The 20850-nt window shown below is 40.8% G+C and overlaps 1 protein-coding gene across 5 annotated transcripts; it reads right to left on the bottom strand.

Moving 5' to 3' along the window:
* Positions 1 to 1145: 1145 nt before the first annotated feature.
* Positions 1146 to 17376, bottom strand: LOC118310075 (sodium- and chloride-dependent GABA transporter 2). 5 transcript variants are annotated; one of them, XM_035632861.2, is made up of 15 exons: positions 16860 to 17372; positions 16312 to 16496; positions 15584 to 15718; positions 12939 to 13079; positions 12452 to 12485; positions 11403 to 11535; positions 10335 to 10469; positions 10067 to 10170; positions 9291 to 9415; positions 8632 to 8744; positions 8351 to 8488; positions 8003 to 8105; positions 5599 to 5699; positions 4742 to 4912; positions 1146 to 1994 (listed from the first exon to the last, which is right to left on the bottom strand). In XM_035632861.2, the coding sequence occupies exons 1-15, from the start codon at positions 16865 to 16867 to the stop codon at positions 1845 to 1847; spliced, it is 1776 nt and encodes a 591-aa protein (XP_035488754.1). In that variant the 5' UTR covers positions 16868 to 17372; the 3' UTR covers positions 1146 to 1844. The 5 variants fall into 5 exon arrangements, with proteins under 5 accessions (XP_035488754.1, XP_035488753.1, XP_035488756.1 ...); XM_035632860.2 differs by having other exon boundaries at positions 12452 to 12533; positions 16860 to 17371; XM_035632862.2 differs by lacking the exon at positions 1146 to 1994 and adding an exon at positions 4054 to 4487 and having other exon boundaries at positions 12452 to 12533; positions 16860 to 17374.
* Between the last annotated feature and the right edge of the window lie 3474 nt (positions 17377 to 20850).

The raw sequence follows: 20850 nt of genomic DNA, 5'->3' as shown, positions 1-20850 counted from the left end.
AGAAACTTGTTCTTTAAACTTTACTTCCACACTCACACTTGCTAATTTGAGTGTGTTCACACTGAAAAGTATGACTGTGCACAATGTGAACCCAGAGGGGGAACTCAAAAATACTCAAACTTAATGGGGGCCAACTTGCTTAATTGCCACCAGTGTATTTAAAAATTTGTTTAAAAAAAGAAGAAGATGGCTGAGGATGGAGGACGCATTGACCGCGCCAATGGTAATGATTTTCATATTGAATGAACAGGGCACACACGCACAATAAAAGTCAATCGTTTTCAAGTCATGTGAGCAAAGCAGCCTGATGGTCAGAGTTAATTATTGTGATGAGGGATGAGATTCGTCTTCATCGGGACAATTGAATTCAGACACGTGGAACAAATGGTTCGCAGTTCAAACAGTATATCACAGCGCTGGATTAATGCCATCTCTGCATGCTGCAAGGAGGCTCGACAACGAACAGAGTAACACAAGAGTTTACACATCACACCATGGACTAACACACAAATCTAGTTCACCCAGACAGACGTACAGCAACAAGGAGGTATTAATTCTCCTAGCATCGTGATATGTGGACCTTGACCTGTGGAACTTTAATCTTCCTGCTTGAAGCAAAGGCATGCCAACATTGAAGTATGCAAACCTAAAATGCCCAAACTTGGGTCATGCTATTTACAGTCAAAGTAAAATCTTAACAACACAGCTGGAAGACATTTTTAGTAGGTCGACGACAAGCGCCATGTGATCCTGTTTCATTTGGGACATCACTATGTTAGAATTCACTATAACACACAATGGCAGTGAGTATACTGTGTACAACGTGTAAGTGTACTGACTCAAGATGAAGTAAACTTTTTGACCTTTCCGAGTGCACCATCCGCGTACTTAGGGTCAGTGTGAACGCACGGGTGTCTGCAATGTATCGGCAAGTCTCTCAGATTGCGTCTTTGAGGAGACAAATAGTGAGCACCGATTTGCCAACACTGATCGAACGCCAATCTGGGCGGGGGGGGGCTTTTCTCTACAATCTTTAAAAACTGCTGCTAAATTCTATGCTAAAATCATAATGTGTATTTGAACGAGAACTTAGTGTCAGGGCTCGGGCTTAAAAGAACTCAGTAGCATGACTCAGAGACACATGGTAGAAGTTCAAAACAGTTCACCTTTATTAAGGCTCGGCAGGCAGAGACTGGACAAGTCCAAACAGAAGGCCATGTCAGGTTGGCACAGGGAGGTGCCACAGCAGGGCAGGTAGATGAAACAAAAGGAGCAGGCCAAAAGTAATGAAAACAGGCAGGCAAAGACAGACAAGAAACAATGTTAAGCCCAGGAGAATATCTGACAGGGAATGAGTGGGAAGGGGCCAGTGTAACTACTAAGAGCTGATTGGGGAATTGGGAATAGGTGAGTAGGTGAGTAGGGCGGGGAAAGAATGAAGTGGCTGAAAGTGCTGCAGGGCAGGAGGACTCGACAGGAGAGTTGGTAATATGGCGAAGGCAGGCAGAAAGTGAATGAATGCATGCATGAATGAAGTTTGACACTTCATTAGGACTGGCATCCTAATCCTCGATGCCGGTGGCACACTGACATATGAAAACGGTGATTTAACTTAATCATACAACGGTTTGCTTATATTAAAATTGATTTTTTTAATCACTTTATTAAACTTGTTTTCTCAATTCTGTTAGTGGATCTAAAACAGTGACACTAGACTCCATACTGATTGTGCAGAATTCATTGCTCGTCATAATTCCTTTCAAAAAATGCTTAGCTTGTAAAACTGAGACTTTAAAACAAACACACCACATATATATAAAAAAAAATCAAAAATGTTCAGTGCCTCACACTTGCATCTCCATCTCAGAGCCGCCGCTTCCCTTGTATTCGTTGGCAGCGGGAGTAAGAGTGTTGTCTGGGTTCAGAGGGCATTGCTCCGGCTGGTTTGCTGAGTTGTGCGTCTTGTTTTCGGGACGGCAAAGCTGCCTGAGGCTCTGTGGGGGAAAGTGGGTTTCAAATAAAAATTGAAAGTGTGCAGTGCTGTAGGCAGCACCAACAAGCCAGCAGGAACATATACAAAAGGAGGGAGCAGATAGCACAAAGAGAATACAGCCGAAGTGTTTCTCCCTGTCTGTTCAATTATTGCTACATTATGAAAAGTCCACTCAGATCAAATTCTGCTCATTATTTCTCTGCTGTCTCACCATCACATGCCCCATGCCCAGAGCAAAGGGAAAGCACGATGCCGGTGGTAAGACTGAGGAAAGTCTAGTTATAAAGCGTGAATATATGTTAACTAAGCTAAATGATTATACCACATCCAAGGTCAAACAGTCCATCAAGCCACACCAAACAGCATGCACTCAAAGATGAGTCCCCTAAAAATGCCTGATTTCTTTTTTTCAAGATCCATGTATTATTCTCTGGGGAATTGGTAAAAAAATTTAAAAAATTAAAGTTTAAGGAAGCAAATCCCAATGAAAACGAATGGGTTCTTTCTTTGACCAAGTACCATTCTTTTGGTAGTTTTTGTGTAATGCTGCGACAAACTAACAAATGGACCGGGGCAAAAAACATTATGAGGCTGAGGTTTTTTAATTAAAACTACATCAGAAAGAATTAGGACAGTTTTCTGATTGATTGTTTAGTTGAAAAGAAAAGCGCCCACTCTCAAACAGTGTTTGTGAGCCGTGAGGATGTCAGGGCGCAGAATAGGGGGACGGAAATTCAAATTAGTGTGTACACCCATTTGTCCTGTAAAGTGGAGCTGGAGCATTCTTGCTTCATAAGCGTGACAACGGTTCCACAGTGAGGGACTAACGTGCACTGGCATGAATGTGCGCAAGGACTGCCCACCGAAACCACCAAAACAGAGAAGCTCAGATCACAAACCACACAGAGGTAGTGTGGCCTCATTCAGTGTTCACGGTGCAATTACTGCACTGCTGTCCTTGTTCATCTTTGTCGTCTCTACTTTAGAGGAGAAATTGAGAGGAAAATGTAACTGGCAACTATTATGATAGCTGATTAAAAATCTAAATATTCATTGAGGTACAGAATTTGCAAACCTGTTTGTTCCACACTCTCAAATGTGACGATTTACTGTTTCTCTGTCTTATGTGATGGGAAACATGCGTGTTGGGTTTTGGCCCGTTAGTCACACACAACAAGCAATTCAGGCACATTACCTTGTGGTTTTCAAAATGGTGGGCATTTCATTGTTTTATGAAAGTCCTCAAACTTTTGAGGAAAAAAATTGCAGCTTAATAAATGATGAAGATTATCGTTATGGCAGTTTCATCCCCACATCTATTTTTAAGTACATTTGGCAGTCAGACAGGTACTGCAGACAGACTCACGTGTCATAATAAACGGTGGGAAACACATGAGCCAGCATGTCGCACTCCAGGACACAGGCATGAGGGTCGCACCCTTTTCTCTATTTTAGCATGTCAGATTGAATAAATTGTGATCCCGGAGGCCTGTGCAGCTGTATCTAAGGAATCTTGTCTGAAGGGCCTCATTGATACACTGCTGTTTCCTGTAAAAGCATTTAAAAGCTTTCACACCGGTGGATAGAGAGTGGTCTGGAGTGACTGACATTTCCTTTTCTGCAACGTATGGGGGACCGGGAACCTCACCATGACTCTGACTCATGACAAAGCTGATAGTTCTTCATTTCATTGCTATGATTTTCTTCTCTACCTCATAGTAAAAGGCATATGCAGATATAAAAGTCTTACTGTGTACAAAAATCCTTGTTCAAGGTGAAACACTTGTTGTATTATTTTTAGTTTAGTAAAAAATGAAGAAGGAAATATATTAATTAGCTTGTTAGGACTGTGGCTTGACTATGGCACTTAGGCCAAGTGGTGCAGAGCTTTACAAAATCGCTGACTCCTCAAATCTCGTCTTCGAGCAGTGAATACAGGACGTCCCCAAGAACTTCACAGAACTAGAGGCCTCTTACCATAAAGAATGGACCAAAACCCTGACACGTCAACACAAAGACTCTTAGCTGCAACAAAAGTGTTTACAAGTTGTGATACTTGCCAGAGGGGGTGTGACTAAGTACTGATCATGCTGGGTTCCCACACTTGTTTGTAGCCCTTTTTTCATTATGTTATTGTCAAACTGTAATAAAGATGGAAATGGAAAAGAAATCTTGCTTAAACTGATAAAGGAATGTTTCATCTTTAAAAGTATGCCTTTTGGAAAATTAGGTAATCTTTCACTAATTTAGCTAAAAAAAAGATTATGACCCGGGTACCCAAACCTGTTCATGCAACGTTTTCAAACTGTTAAATCATTTCACCACTGCACTGTGAAATACTTAACTTGTTGGTACTGGTAGAAGGGCTCAGAAAAAAAATATTTTGGATGTGCTCCATTTTTTAGAGCCTTACAGGACTCAAAGTACAGAGGCTCCCACTCAGTCTTATCCCTCCTGTGTTCCCCTTTCACCAGGATCTGCTCTCGGACAAAGTCTAAATAGTTACAATAATACAAATGAAAGCGGTGAAACTGAAAGTACACTTGAGAATACAGTTTAATAAAGTTAATTACCAAAGTTGATACCATAACACAGTGCTTCTAGTACCTGAATCTCCCCTCGCAACTTAAAAGTTTAATTGACACAATTCAAAAGGAACAAATGCGCACAATTCAGCTTAAATCACAACAGATTTACATATTTTAAAAAAACTTGCCTACTAGACTGATCTCATTACTGAGTACATACCTGGGATATCGTTCCTTTCATCTGAGTAAGTTTAAAGATGATCCACAGAGGAACCAGGAGAACACAGAAAAGTCCAAGAAACCAGCCCAAAGCGTAGGCCCAGGTTGGGTAGACGTAGGTTTTGTTGAACTTCAGAGGCTTGTACTTCACCACTGAAAAGATGAAGGTACCCTGAGAGCAAACAACATAAAAAGACAAACCTGTTTTAAAGAGTCATTGTTCAGACTGAAACTAAAACCCCTGATGGTTGTGAGACTGGTCAAAAACACTGCTTGTCTCAATTTACCATGACCTCTGTGGTTTATTCATTTCTGTCAGCCCTTGTTTTCCACTTTCCTTCATCTTGCATTATTATATAAGAACCAGTTTTGTTTGGTCCCGCTCATTCATGTACCTTTTAGCGCCCATCACGTGAAAAGGGAGTCAAAGGGAGCAGGCAACTGGAAATATAATATTTGAAGGTCTTAAGACGCGTCTTGAAGACGCTGGAGGCCATTGGAGTTTCTCTACTCTCTATGCATCTCCTTACTGCAGGGAATATTTCCCTGGCAAAGAGAAAAAGAGTATACCCTTTCCTCCAAACTGAGAGTTCACAGATATAATCTGTTTGTACAGAGGTTTTCAGAAAATTCCATTTTAATTCACATTTTTTTAAATCAAATCAAGATTTGCAAGTAGCACTACAGTGGTGAAGTGGTAGGTACTGTCGCTTCTCAGCAAGACGGTTCTTGTTTCGAACACCAGTTCAAACCACCCGGGGCCTTTCTGTGTGGAATTTGCATGTTCTTCCCATGTCTGCGTGGATCTAACTTTTCAATCTAAGGCAGAGATGGATCAAATTACTACATGTCACTCACCAGACTAACAGCAGGGGTGATGTAAAGCCAGCAATACTTCATCAATGGCCCCGGACGATAGCCTATCATGTCTTCAATGTTGTCATAGAGATTGTCTGCGCCTGTTTATAATGAGGAAAGTAAAGACTTTTTATTTTGTTTCAAATTTGTAGAAATTAAAATGTATTCCGTACAGTCACCCAAAACTTAAGCTTGGTATCTTAAACACAAATTTCAAACAGTTTTCACTATTTTCGTATTAGACAACATTAACAATAAAGATAAAAATAGTAACTCATACAAGTAGAAAACTGTGATGTCATTTAAAATGCACTTACTGATTGGGAAGGTAAAACTAACAATAATGCAATGCAAACAAGCATGATTTGTAATTTTACCTCACGAGTTCATAATGATGTTTATTGACACCTAGTTGAAGTGTTTCACATCTGACTGACTGAATAGTTTCTAACCCTGACAGCACTTGCAACTTGAACTGTAGATACAGTGCAGTACAGTTGTTTTAGTTACATAAGCATCATTTCATCGCAGTGTCAGCATCTATTATGAATGTGCAGTGTGAGACATTCAAAAACATCAAAATCTCATGGGAAATTTTCCAAACCCCTGCATAGGGATTCCAAGCGACAAATATAATGAAAGATAGTGACTAGTATATTATTAAAGCCTTGCACCTCCATGGGATGTGTATATAACTTCACTCCTCCCCCTGCCAGTAACTCACAATCTGGACGATCATCTGAGAATCACTTTTCAAGTGGTACAAAGCTATCATGAACTATTAAAAGTTGTACAATATACCTAATCAGTAAACTGTATTGTTTAGTGTGAGTTGATTGTGAAATTTTCCACTGAATTTTGCTTTAAATAATTTCTTTCATTTTTTTGTGTTGTGCAAATACAAAATAAATAAAATATGCACACCAAAAAGCAAAAGGAAAGAAACTGGCTACAGGAAAGTAGCTGTTGTGGGTGCTAGTGTTACAGTAGGCCTATTTAAATCCCCTTTTACATAAATTAAAGGCGGGGGGCAGTGTGAATAATGTGTGTTTTTAAGTGAATGTATAGAGCTCTCATAGATCTTTTGTTTTCATTCATGTTTGGAAAACCGACCAAACGCCTGTGGTCAAGAGGATCTGGTGTCCATCAAGCTTAAATAAGCTTAAACTGGAATGATGGAGCAGACAAGGAGGAATGTCAAGGAGAATATGGGAATTGAAGTGAGGACTTAATATCTATGGAAAATCCACTGACAGAGTGCCTGTGGAGGGAGGAAGAAGTGCCTGCAACGTTGTGAAAAAAGGAATGTAAACTGGGCAAGGGGCAACATTCACATAATTTAGTGGTGAATAAACCAACACAGGTTCAAAAATCTAAAATCAATAGTAAAATGTTGGCAACATTGTAATTGAAGGGATGATTTCTGAGTTTTTCAATCCCTATATTTGTGTTGGTGCATCTTTGTAGATGTTGCAACATTTTTCAATTAAAAAAACAACCTTTGACTTTGATATTTCCCATTTTATGAGGCATCTAAAGCCTCATATATGAGCTGAAGCTCTATCACGGCCGGTTCTGGATATATTTTGGGATGTCGGTGGGATAGCTTCGAGTCCTGCTGTGAGGTGCTAGCACAGCAACTGAGGATACCGGGATCCTATTGAAAGTGTCTGGCATTCTGTCTGACGTAAGTTGCTCTTTAGCCTAAACTACTAAAGTGTACAGTGATTGGTTGATGCCAACCAATTAACCTGCTGGGCCAAAGCTGAGAAAAATCCACCTTCTTCCAGAAGCACCTCCACCTCATCAACACATTCTTGTTCACATGAAAAAACGCACCCAGTATGTAAAGACCTTAATCCCATTGACAGTTGTGTCATAATCTGTCTATCATAGTGAGTGTGGAAAGGCTGACGTGGGAGGGTTATTGCCTTCAGTGCCTTTCCATTACAATGCACGACAGGAGTTTAGCAGCAGAGGGTGCATGCTTTCCAGAAAAGGCCCGTGCTTGTTTTACTTTGCTGGGTCAGTTAATGTCAGTCTGTTTATTTTTTCGGCTCCAGTTGAAACTGTGTTCAGCTGTTTCAGATTTGATGGAACAAACTGATAAAACCGTAATTGAATCAACCAACGGTTCATCCTTGTTGTCCATCGCTGTTGAATCAGATTTACCTTAGTTCATAAAAAAAAACAATGAACCACCAAATGGAGGCTTTTTAATAAAGAATATGTGCCATTTTACCTGTTAAATGAAAAATCGTTGGTTTTCAGCAGCCATGTATCTTATTTTAATCACAACATAGACGTAAAACCCTTATGATTTGGTAGAATTAAGACTATTTGAACATGCACAAAAAGAAATCATCGGTGTAATGATTAACACAGGATAACCATAGGGACTCACCGTATATCCATCCAATTGCTATTGACTGACACACTGAGAGGAGGAGAAGATTGTTGCCACTACAAACATAATGGTCAAAAAGTTGAAGGAAATACAAGCCCCCCTGCAGGAAGATGAAGGGTCAGTGTTTACTGCACATCAACACAAAAACAACACAATTCAATTTTGCTTAATTGCATTTAGGTTAGTGATAAAGCAGCTGACTGTGCTACATGACAGATTGTCAAAAGTTAGTTTGATGAATCACTATCGGCCTGTTTCTGGGCATTACACTGGTCATCTTTTTGTTCACGACGAACTGACCGCAGACACAAAAACGCTCTGGGAGACACAAATGGGAGCTTTCACCTCTGTGACGAGAAGGAGTCCGAGAAAGAAGCACACGCAGCAAAGGCCGAGCAGCAGCAACTCTCGGCGATAAGCTCTTCGAAACACGGTAGGGAACATGTCCGTCACTGAGGTCATCAGGCACTCGAGACTCACAAACTGCCAGAGACACAGAAACAAATGAGCGAACTTGAAATGAAAATGAAAAACTCCAAAAAACAATGTTACCTTGATTTAAGTTTGGAGTTAAATGCTACAACATGACAAAACTAGTTTGTGGGGGGGGGGGGTTTCCACCTCACCTGTGTATCTGCACCCAACAAGATGACCATGACGAAGAAACATATCGCCCATAGCTGAGGCAAAGGCATCATGGCTACTGCACGCGGATAGGCAATAAATGCCAAGCCAGGTCCTGCAGTGACACACATTATTCAGTCATTTAATGCCACTTCAACAATTCGTCTCAGATGAAAACCATTCAGTATAGTACTACTTTGATATCACTTTTTTTTATAATGACAGTGACTGTGAAATAGGTCAGTCACAGTGGTGAAGTGAGTAGTAATGAATCATCTGAATCTGCGGCTCCACTTGTTTTAACAGCAGTGTTGTTGTTTTTTTGTGCCACAGCAGGCAACTGTTTTCAGCACCAATCTTGAAAAAACCCAACGGACATTAAACGCTCAGCACCAGACAGCAGACAGACACGGTCAGATTCAAACTGCTGAACATAGTGGAGCAATTAGAAGCTAGAAAGTCATGTGTTTCCCTCAGAAGTATGAGGAGACCAAAAGTTTTCTAGTTTGCCATGCCCAAAGGCAAACTAGAAAAATGTATGGCAGTTGAAAAAGAAAAGAGAAATTGTTATTAGTCTTTCTAGGTAACAAAGAAGTGTGCCTAATGAACTGATCACTGAGTGTATTATACTGTAACACAAGTTGTGTAGTGGCGTTTTTACCAGAAGCTGCAACTTGGGATATTGGCACTCCTTGTTCGTAGGACATGAAGCCCAAAACGGAGAAGATTGCAAACCCTGCCACAAAACTGGACATGCCGTTCACCAGACAAAGAACAAATGTATCCCTGAGGAAACAAACAAACAAACAGAATTGCTTAACATAAAAGCGGTATTGTATAAAAATGTCACACTGTGAAAAAAAACAAAACCTTTAGACATTTAAAGAACAAATTGATAGTTTTACTGTAAAAATGTGTTATAATTTATGATTTTAATTTAATCCATATACAGGCATGGTGAGCGATGTAAAAAATGTATGTAAAAAAACCCAAAACATTATTTATTTCTCTTTCAGTTATTCCGCCTTTCTAAGCATGCAGGTTAAAACCAGTCTAGGAGGAGAAACTAAACCTAATATTCCTTATCCTATTTTCATTAGTGTATAATCACCTGAAACTAAGAATTGTCATGTTTTTTTGTTGTTTTTTTTCAACGTAAGAACGACCCTCTATGGAGGGCTTTTGGAAAATATTGTATAGTTTTAACTACTAAATTAGGCTTTTGGTTGGAAACAATGAACATATGTGAGAATTTGTTGCTTTTCTTTGTTTTATATATATATACATATATATATATAGTTACAGTCAAGTCAAGTCATAATAGTACTCGGCAAGAAAAAAACCTAATTGCTAGAATATGAGGCCAGGTCAGCATGTGTTTTAAAAAAAAGAATTTAAATACTTTGTTAAAGGGCAAAATGCAGCACGAGCACTTACTTGTAACAATCATTGTTGTACTGATTGTAACTACCAAGAGCAGTCAAACTCCCCTGACAAATCCCAAAAGAGAAAAGAACTTGTGCACCTGCATCCATCCATACCTTAGCAGAGAAGGAAACTTAAGTTAGTAAATCTTCAGCAGGGAAAGTACTGTAAGAATGGACCAATATACTACGTATGTTGTGATATTTTTCTACATCTGCTCTTCAGACTGAGGTGGCAGTTTGCCTTGGTATTTTTGTTGAATAACGGACTTTTCACTTACTTGAGGGTCCACCAACCTTGTCGGGTCAGGATACAGATAGAAGGCTACGCCATCCATAGCTCCAGGTAAAGTGAGTCCACGAGCCAACAGAACCACCAGCATCAGGTATGGGAAAGTGGCTGTAAAGTAAACTACCTGTCAAGAAGAGACAAAGGCAGGTTTTGGATATAAATGCGGAACAGCTACAATACAAGCCAGAGTTACTTAAAAGGCTTCAAATGAATATCAATGGGAAAACATAACTTCCTGATCCGGCAACCGCTTCAGAGGAACATTGAACGTGACAAACCTAAACCTACCTGTTCATACTCTGAAAGGCTTCAGATACTGTAGCGTTGTCTGTTTGAAGGAGGCATCTATATTTGCTATGTTAATACATATAATTTTTTCCCCATCTCTAGCTGTGATTGCTCATTTGGTCAAGAGCTGCAACAATAAGTCGATTAGTAATTCGACAAACAATTTATCTGTAGCTTTTTAAAGAGCTAATTTAAATGTTTTTGGGCAAATAATTAAAAAAAACTTATATTATTCTTATGAATATTTCCAGGTTTTCCATTGTCATCTATGACAGTAAACACAATATATTTTAGGTTTTTAATCTGTTTATCAGACACAAACAGTCATCTGTCACCTTGGCCTTTGAGAAATTGGCATGGACACTGATCACAACTTTCTGACGTTTTAATGACCAGACGACAACCAATGAATTTAATGGATAGTAAAAACAGTAATTTGTTGCCGTTTTAGTTTGTTGTTCTGCAACTTCCAACCAGATTTTCAACTGGAATGCAATCAACTCTTATTGTTATTCGAGTGTGACGTAATTCTGTGCTCCGAGTTCCGAGGTATAGTGGAACTCAGCATTACTCATATTTGGCTGTGATTATCTATCTCAGAATGAATGTGAGAACATTGAAATGATTCATTAAGTTGTATTCCTTAAAATCAATGCTGTAAAAAAGACTCTCGATTATACAGAACAAATACATAGAATGGGCCTCATGCTGAACAGACATGAAACAGAAACACAAAATTCCTTGTCATCTTCCAAAGAAATCGCTCTACCTTTCCTGTTGATCTCACTCCTTTCCAAACACAGAAGTAGCACAGGATCCACGCCAGTAAGAGACACAAGGCCAACTCCCACCTCAGACTACCAACCTCCTCAATACCTTGAGATATGCCCAGTACTCGTCTCCTGAAAACAAACACAATATTGCCAAGAGTATTAATGCTGCTGATAGTTTGAAGACAAAAAAACTGGAAACTTTGTTCAGGACTATTTTCAGTGTTTATGAAATAATGAAGAAGGTTATTGTGATAGTGAAGAATGATTGACTAGTGTGACTGATCACATGGTGTTAAAAGTGTTTTTGGTCTTGCAGTAGTAAATTTCAGTGATATGAGATGATGAGTGAGTGCTAATGACACTACTTTAACATCAGTGAGGCTGTGCTCACATACTATATCATCCCTTATACAACCAATTCAATCATGTCTTGGCGATTTGTTCAACAGCCAGCTCTGTGACACTGTAATTTAGCCCAAATATACTTAAGGCATCCTAACATACTCAAAATGATAATGGTGTCATGCTGATATTCACCAGCTAATAAATTTACCATGCTAGAGGAAAAATCAGGGGATCGACAAAAGTCATGGAGATTCATTGTCTGGTAACCATGAATGTCTGTACAGATAAAAGAAGGTAAGATATTCACCAAAGTTTGACAGATTCATCCTCTGTGGACCACGAATGTCTTTCATGTTAATCCTGTTAAGATACTGTATTTCATGTTGGACAAAAGTAGCAGACCGGCTGATGGCTTCAGCAAGCGTGTTGCTTCTAATGTGCAAGTGAGCTATGTAGACTATTGCGAAATACTGAGTAGTCATGGTCTAAACAACATGGAAATCAAGCTCACCAGTGTCCCAAAACATATGTTCTTGATTTAGTTTGACTGACCTTGCTCAGAGACTCTCTCTTTTCAGAAAACAGAAAGACAAAGAAAGACAAACACACAAACAACAGAGTGCCAATCCACCTTCAGTGTCAGTGCCTGCTAGAAATCTGACATCAGCTATAGAAGAGGACAGGTGTGAGTCTCACTTACTCCCAGAATTCGGTTGCAGGTGTTGTTGCGTTTGCTGTCCAGTTGGAGGAAAAATTTGTTTTATCAAATTCAACACAAGACTCTGAGAAAAAAAAACATGTGATATTTGATTTAATCAAAGTGTAGGTGAACATATACTTAACAATTAGTTAAAGTTCTACACATATGCTCAAAAGGTTAACACTAATTTGAGATGTGAGCAACCACAGTGGTACGCTTTTAGGTAGTCTTACTTCTCTAACCTCCTTCCATTTGTGAACTTGTGAAACCAATTACTTGCTCGATCAATCAATCAATCGATCAAGAACGCAGTTCGATAGAAATAATCGCATGTCTGCAACAATAAAACCCCAAGCTCATGGACCTTTCTCTGTTACTGCTATTACGAAGATACGTATGAGGTCAAAAGAAAATGTGATGTGAAACATATACACAGATGATGTCTGTCATGCAAACAGTTAATATCTGTTTCTTCCTCCAGGTCTACCTGTGTTCCAGGTGTTTCTGCAGCTGGCCCATGGAACCTCTGCACTGAAGGATGAGAAGAGGTAGAAGAAGGCCCACGCCTGGATGACGATGTAAGACACGGCAGCATATGCAATCACCAGCTGTGTGGCGTAGCCAATACCTAGTGGGACGAGACACGTCCATTTTAATTAGCGATCAGGATGGATTAGATAATACAGCGTTATGTAGGGATAGGGAGTGTGTAATCACATAATTACAATTTTGGCATAGTTCAAATTGCCTGCGGGGGAAATGTGTTTGACTAGCATTCCGCATTCCTCCAAGGTGCAAGCGTACCTTGGAGGACTATGTACACAGCCTCCTTTCACCCAAGGAAATGGATACAAATATGTCAAGGATTATTCAGGATTATGTGAATAACTACACATATATTTTGTTAATATACTCTAGTTAGTTTAGTTTGTTCTTCCACTGTTCAATTTGTTCTCTGTAGTAACCGAGTAAGTTAGATGTATATGTGGTGGCATTTCCTCCTTTGTTACGTTGTGATAATCATTCTTCTCCCTTGCTCCCTATACTGCATTACTATGCATGCTACGATAAATGCTTGTTTTGCTTGATGACAAAATTTGTAGAAATTTGCCCCACAATAAATGCCCATCTTACCATCTTACAGATGTTAGAACACAAAAGCTTTGAGCATCTTCAATTAATTTACAACATGAGGCACCAATTAAAATTTTTTTTTTTTTTAATTAACCCACAAGGACCATAAACATTACTCAAAAGTAAAATCCAAATCTTATTTCATAATAGATTCACATCTGAACTCCCTCTTCATTTCCTCTATAATATAGGGATGGGCAACTGGTGGCGCCCCGGGGCGCATCAGGCCCACGTCGTCACTCAGTGCGGCCTGCAAGTCAATTTCCAAATATCAATAAATTGCTGGGTTCACAGGCATGAGCGGCCCATTTGACCACATTTGAACCGCATGCCCACCATTAGAGGGCGCTCCCTCGAAATGCAAGAGGCTTAATGCCAAGCAACTGGTAATCTGGTCTTGCCCGTCGTGCCAACTACCCAAAAAAAGAAAACTGGGCCGAGAGAATCGTAACCAAGCGAAGGAAGAGGGATTTAATTCTTGCATGTCTTGTTTTGTTGTGCACCTGTAACGGTTGTTAGAGCTCTAAATCAAGTGCTGCGCTGGGCAGTGTATGAAAACCCCATTCAGGGTTTTAGCTTTAGTAGCTATGATTGGCTAATTGAATGATGGGGTTACAGAAACCTACTGGTGAAAGTGCACGGTCACAATCTGGCCCTCTGGTAGTGAGGATAAAATAATTTTTGGCACTCCCTATCATCCAAGTTGCCCATCCCTGCTCTATATCTTCCCCAGAGTCACAACTCACCATGACCTCACCCATTGGTTTGTGAACTGCTGTTTTGAAGCCTTGAGTGTGGCCTCTACCAGCGCCAACTTGGTTTTCTTTTTACTTTTTTTTTAAACCCGACAGAACTATATTTGTAGGTTGGGGGTGTCAATTATCACTGAGCTGCGTCATTATCCAAACACGACACTGGTGTTGATTATCACTTGGCTGATTCAGCATGTGAAGTACAGATTCCTTATTGTTCTCAACCAATAAATGTACTTTGTCAGTTAGATAATTCAATTCAATTCAATTTTCTTTGTACAGCAGCAAATCACAAAAACATTGTCTCAGGGCACTTTACACAGTGAGGTCGAGACCTCATAATATTAACATTCCCAGATAAGCCAAGAGTATTATTGATAAATAAAAAGTAATAGTCAAATCATGTAGTGTCAATGTTTACAGTATGCCAGTCTCAACATGGCAATACATATCCACATTTTAAAAATTATACTTTTTCCCTTTAAAATGGGAGAAGTTATTAGAGCTGGAATTAAAACTCCACTGTAGTTTGGATGCTTTTTTTTTTGAAAAGCAGAAGAAATAATGCTGAAAATGCACAATGGGGCTCTGATAAATGCTTCCTCATACTGTGTATTTTCATATTACTAGTAACTTATGACATCACATGTTTCCTACAATTTAAAAAGTTGTACTACATGTTGCATTAAGGTATATATGAACAAATACTAATATTTTTACTTGGGGTAATAAACATGAACCTGATCATAATTAACGTAAATGGCTCGACTCTGGGCGTCTCTATTCCAAGCGGGCTTTAGAAATCATCAATTAACCATCAATTCAAGCAAAGTATTATGCTCAACTGTACACATTTTAATGAATTTTGTTGAAAATGTTAGAAAAACGTTCTGGCCTGAAAGGTTGACACCAGAAGGGACGCCGGGTCACCATGCTTGGAGCTGAAGTTCAACAGGTGGGAGGTTATAACGAAACATTGTGATTAACATCCGCCTTCTCTCTCTCTCTAACAAACACACACACACACATACACACACACGACCAAAAAAAGGCAAAAGCCTGATAAACGAGAAGAAACCAGAGAAAGAGGATGGGTGGCTCACTACAGCCTCTTAGCATTTGCACAGTAACCATCTGCAAGTCATTCACAAAAAGATTCAGCTCTTATCAAGGTGGGACGTTTCCTGTACATACTGGACCCACTGATCCGCTGGTTACGTTACAGGATTCTGTCGAATCAACTGACCTTCAAACAAGGGGCAGAAGTGCCTCCAGCAGGTGATGCACCCCTGAGACGTGTACTGTCCCATGGCCGTCTCCAGGAGGAACATGGGGATACCACACGCCAGCAGAAACAAGACGTATGGAACCAGAAATGCACCTGAGGAGACACATGACAGGTGTTACGAACCAAAACTCTGAGGCACAGATCAATCACGTCGACGAATCGACATTTCTATAAATCAAAGGTTTTGTAAAAGGTTGTTTGATCACGCGTAGCAGTTTACTCAGTCGTCGAGCTTTTACACAACAGATGGTTGTTTGTGGCTTTTGTCACCTGTCTTTTGTTTATGGCGAAATCTGAGCACGAGCATTCCCACAGCATTTGCATGAGACACAGATTTTCCATTAAAACCTTTGCCAATCCCATTCTGACACAGTATGTAGTTATAGATTGTGGCCTTGAAGATTATGAAACACTGATGTAATATAGCAGAATTAGGGAGGCGCAGCTTGAATTCCATTTTTTTTTTTCTCCGCTGAATAAACTGCTTTAGAAATTTTGCAAAGACAGTCTATGTCTCTGTCATCACAAAAAGAGCTTATCTTTCTATCAATGCCTCGACTTGTTTATTCCCACAGTTGTTGTCGACGTTACATTTTGATTAGGGGACTTTTGTGCACAACAGTAAATGTAAAGGCATCAAAGTGTTGTCGTTGTTCTTGTTTTCCTCCAGGCGACATCATGCTTACCTCCCCCGTTTTTGTAGCACAAATATGGGAACCTCCACAGGTTCCCCAGCCCGACCAGGGTTCCTGCCACGGCCAGCAGGAACTCCACTTTGTTCGCCCATTGGCCGCGGTCCAACAGCTGATTCTTCTTCACCAGCGTGTTGTCTGGACCGGGCACCTCGAGGCTGTCTCCTTTGAGAAAGTCCCTGGACATATTCAGGTGGAGAGACAGATTGATGAAGAGAAAACAAACGATGGAAGCTGAATTAAAATGTCCTTCCTCCTTCCTCCTCCTCCTCCTCCTGCACATGTATTGGATACGGTCTGTGCACCCCCCCCCCCCCCCCCCCCCCCCACACACACACACACACACACATGGTTTTACGCACAGAGAAAATTACCCAACCGATAATAATGATTTAATTAATTTGTTTGATTGTTGAACTTGAGCTGTCGGGGTTAAGAGGGAATGGAAAGCCCCCCCGGGCTCTTGGTGAGGACGCTGCGCATTCCAGATTCAAAGGGACTCGCTCCACGGAGCCCCGAGAGGGAGAGAGACGGGTACTCACCCCTCCATTGCAAACACCCCCTCCCGCAAGAGACGGTCAGGGCAAGTGATCAGTATTCCTCTCAGCCGGGTTCACCGCAGGATCCCTACACACACATGTCATGGGGAGAGAGGGGGACAAGGAACGCGCTCCGCTGCTCTGCGCCTCGTCCGTGACGCACTGGTCGGGTCGCTGCGCGCACCATGCGGCCTCGCACGAAGAAGAAGAGAGGGTATTCGACTCTAGCTGACAATAGTCCAAGACATAAGCAGCCACTTCCCTGCTGTATTTTTCCACTCGGACAGGAATAGCCCAGGTCTCGAGATTAGCCCACAGTTGCTAACAACTAAACCGAATCAGCTGAGCAGCGTCGACGCGTGTCGGTGGGTGGAAACGCGCTCCCGCCATCTGCCATTTGGGAATTTGTGGCTGTGGCTCGTGAATCACGGAAGAAAAACAACAACAACATCGCCCATAACAACTGTCTGCATGCAGGCAGTCATCTGCCATTAGCTGACTTCCCATTCCTCATTGTCATCGAGGTGACTGCCTCTCCTGCCAGGCTGCCACTGTATTTATACTTTAATAGGTTTATAAATTTACGACTCGTTTGGCAGTTTTGCCAGGAATGGAATGTGCAACTGAACAATGACATGTTCATTTGTTTTTCACCGCAAGACAAAGATTTAATGCATTCAGACAAATTAGAGTTAACGCGTGTTACAATAAGGCCAATGATGACCTCTACTTCCTCCCTTTATCTTTAAGTGGCACATAAGGTGAACGGGGAGAAGGAAGTGGTGTATGTCAAAGTAGAGAAACCGTCCCTCGACAGAGGAGGAGGTCTGCGACACTGCTGTCCTGTAACGCGACCTGGATGGATGAGAAACTCCACAGACATCTGGAGACATTTCCTCAACTAATATCTTGGAATTGAATTCTCGTTAGAGGTCAAACCAGGGACTGCACATTGCGTAAGTGGGAAAAGAATAATCAACTTTAATCGTATGCTGCTCACTGAGTGTGAAGCTCTCTCTGTCGGTGAAACCGAGCAAAACACAAACATCATTTCTCTGGAGAAAGAAGGAGAAAAGAAATCAGCCACCTTCAGTATGAAAGAATCCTTTCATAACGCTGCTGAGGAAATGTCATGAGATGATCAGCTCAGCTAATACCCGTGAGCGGGTGCAGGCTGCGGAACAGGTTTCCTGCCGCGCAGCCCTCTGACACAAATGAATGTGCAGCAATCGCTGCGTTTGGTTATTGTATCAGCAGATGCGTCCGACTGAAGCGGGGCTTTGAGGTTGTTGTGGTGGCCTGCCGAGGTCTATTGGGTTAATGTCACGTTCCACGACGCCTTTGACCTCGGGGCCGAGTACGTGGCTGAGGAGCTCGAGTTGTTTGAGAAATGTGTGCTTTCCTCCACTAATCGAGTCCAGCCCTTCAGCCAACATTTTGTCTTTGGAAGAAGTGTTTGTCAACAGCATTGGCGATCATCTTCATCCCAGCACAAAATAAACAGAATCGGAAGAGAAATAATCCCACTTCTCATAGTGCCGTGTGCCACAAGAAGCAGGGATACTGTATCTGCACAGTGCATGGATATATACAGCGCTGCAGAAGGCCACTTTGCTGTTTGGTTGGAAATGGAGTCTGATCTGAACAGTGCCGCGGCTGAGAAGCATTCCCTTGCACCGCCTCGACGAACACCAGTGAAATGTCTCACCGTGACGTTTTGCACAGACGGTGATGATTCATTCTTGTGGTTCAATCATTGGGGCCCAATAATCTTGTGCACGTATAGTGAATGGCAGAGATTCCAACTCATGAATCACAAGGCACTCGGTTGCCGTACTTGCTGGATGCGTGGGCCCATCAATAGTCATATGTCCTCTCATTCAACTAGCTTATCCGCAATCCGGAACCCGCTAAAACGTATGTCTGTGGCTTAAAATTTATTTTTTCCTCTAAAATTCACAGCCTGGCCGGTACGTGACTTCCTGTCACGTGTGTGTACACACGTATAGAGCTAAGCCACTGTATGTTACACAGTGAAGCAGCTGAACTGTTTGTAGTGAAAACTCCACGGGGAAACTGGAAATTTGAGGTGATCATATTTCAGGTGGACAGGAAGAAATCCAACACTCAAATGACAAACTTAGAGCGAGTGCGAGTATCGTGACGCCACGTACAGGCATTGTCCATCTACCTGTGTTCTGTTCCGACAAAGTGAACTGTCGAGCACTTTAGTTAAATTAAAACCCCCTCGACCTTAACATTACTGACGCCATGTAGAGTAGGAAACAATAAAAAGCTCTGCTTTATTTGTGAGGATCCTCTTTTGATACAATAATTCAATAACCATAAAACAAGACAGACAAACGAAAACACGACAGGACAGCTGCGAGGCATATATTTACAGTTTGCTGTTAATGTCTAGAGCTAACAAGGACCATGCTCTCTGTACATCAAATTATTGAAACTTTTTACACACAGGCAGACACTGAGTACATGCTCACAAGAAACAGCTGCTGAATAAAATCAAGATTTAATTTCTGTTTTAAGCAACGACGACACCAACAACAACAACAACAACAAAATGAGAACCATGATTATGTCCACTTGGATAATAGGTGATTCACCCTGGGCAGGTTGTCGAGCTACTTGTTCCCAACAAGAGAAAGGCAATCTAAATTGAAATGGTGTTCACACAGTTCTTATCAGTTCTTTCCTCGGCGTTCAGACTTTCCTCAGCGCAGGTTTTCTCAGCTGTCGGGCCGGAGGATGAACGACGGGTTTGAGTGTTTAAACAGGCATGTCATTTTTTTCTTAGCAAACGAGAGACCAGAGCAAAAAACAATCAAACAAAACAAAAAGCATTTCACCTCCAGGAGTGATCAGGTTTGATGATCAACAGCCCAAAAAAGGTTCGGTATTTCACACTAGCTGTGTTGAACCTGACTCATTTCTTTCTCTCTTAAAAAATTCTCTCTCTCTACATATATATATATTTTTATTTTTTTTTACTGTTCAGATTGTTGAGCAGTCTGTTCTGGCATATTTTACAAAAATATTCTTGGAATACCTTAGAAAACATTTAGTAAATGTTGACATGTTAAATATTTGTACACGTTATGAACGGAGGAGGCACGTGACCCTGGAGGGAAAAAGCTTTGTCATGGATTCTTTGAGACATTAAAGGTTTGACATAGAGAAAAGAAAAAGTAGACACTGTTTAATGCGCAGTAAGATAATTTCATAGCTTCATTTTAATAATTGAATTACATTTACTTTTACATTTTGCACAAATCCACACCCTATAATTGATAAAATTCAGGGTAAAATTCACCAAATGTCAGGCTCACTTTGTTTTTGGGATGAAGAGGAGGTCCGATAACATCCAATGCATCTCTGTGCGGAATGATTTAAGAATGAAAATGACCCACACGGTTTTTTTTTGACAGTCCAACAAATGATGCAAATCAGCTTTTTATATTCACCCCTAATGATAAGAACCTCACTGCATTTATAAGGATGGACACAGAAACATACAACGAAGAAACTGCTTATTTTTTTCAAACCTAGACAAAAACATAAAGAAGTTCTTCCTCTTTCCGCAAACAATATTAAACCTTCAGCTTTGCATTCATGTCACAAGTAGAGTCAACAACAGCGGTGAGTCACGTGAGCCTCACATGAACCTGCAGTTCCTCATAGGTCCCGGGTTTTTGTCATGCTCAAGCATTATTTGGCACACATTCGATTCATGAATTAGTATAATAGTCACAAAGTCAGACTATTGATTGCAACCTATATGTAAACACACAAATCTGTCAGGGAAAAAAATGTACAGCTCAGACCCGTACATGTACTGTACACCACCCCCTGGTGGTGATCACTCCTTCGTACCAGACTAAACAAAAACAGATTTAAAACAAACAAACAAACACAATAGTAAGAGATAGTACAGTTCTCTGACACTCTCAGTATTTTAACAAATCTATCTAGTAGC

This window comes from Scophthalmus maximus, chromosome 6 (assembly GCF_022379125.1).
Source record: "Scophthalmus maximus strain ysfricsl-2021 chromosome 6, ASM2237912v1, whole genome shotgun sequence".
Taxonomy (NCBI): Eukaryota; Metazoa; Chordata; class Actinopteri; order Pleuronectiformes; family Scophthalmidae; genus Scophthalmus; species Scophthalmus maximus.
The sequence above is the reverse complement of the archived record's forward strand: the minus strand, read 5'-3'. Positions and strand labels throughout refer to the sequence as shown.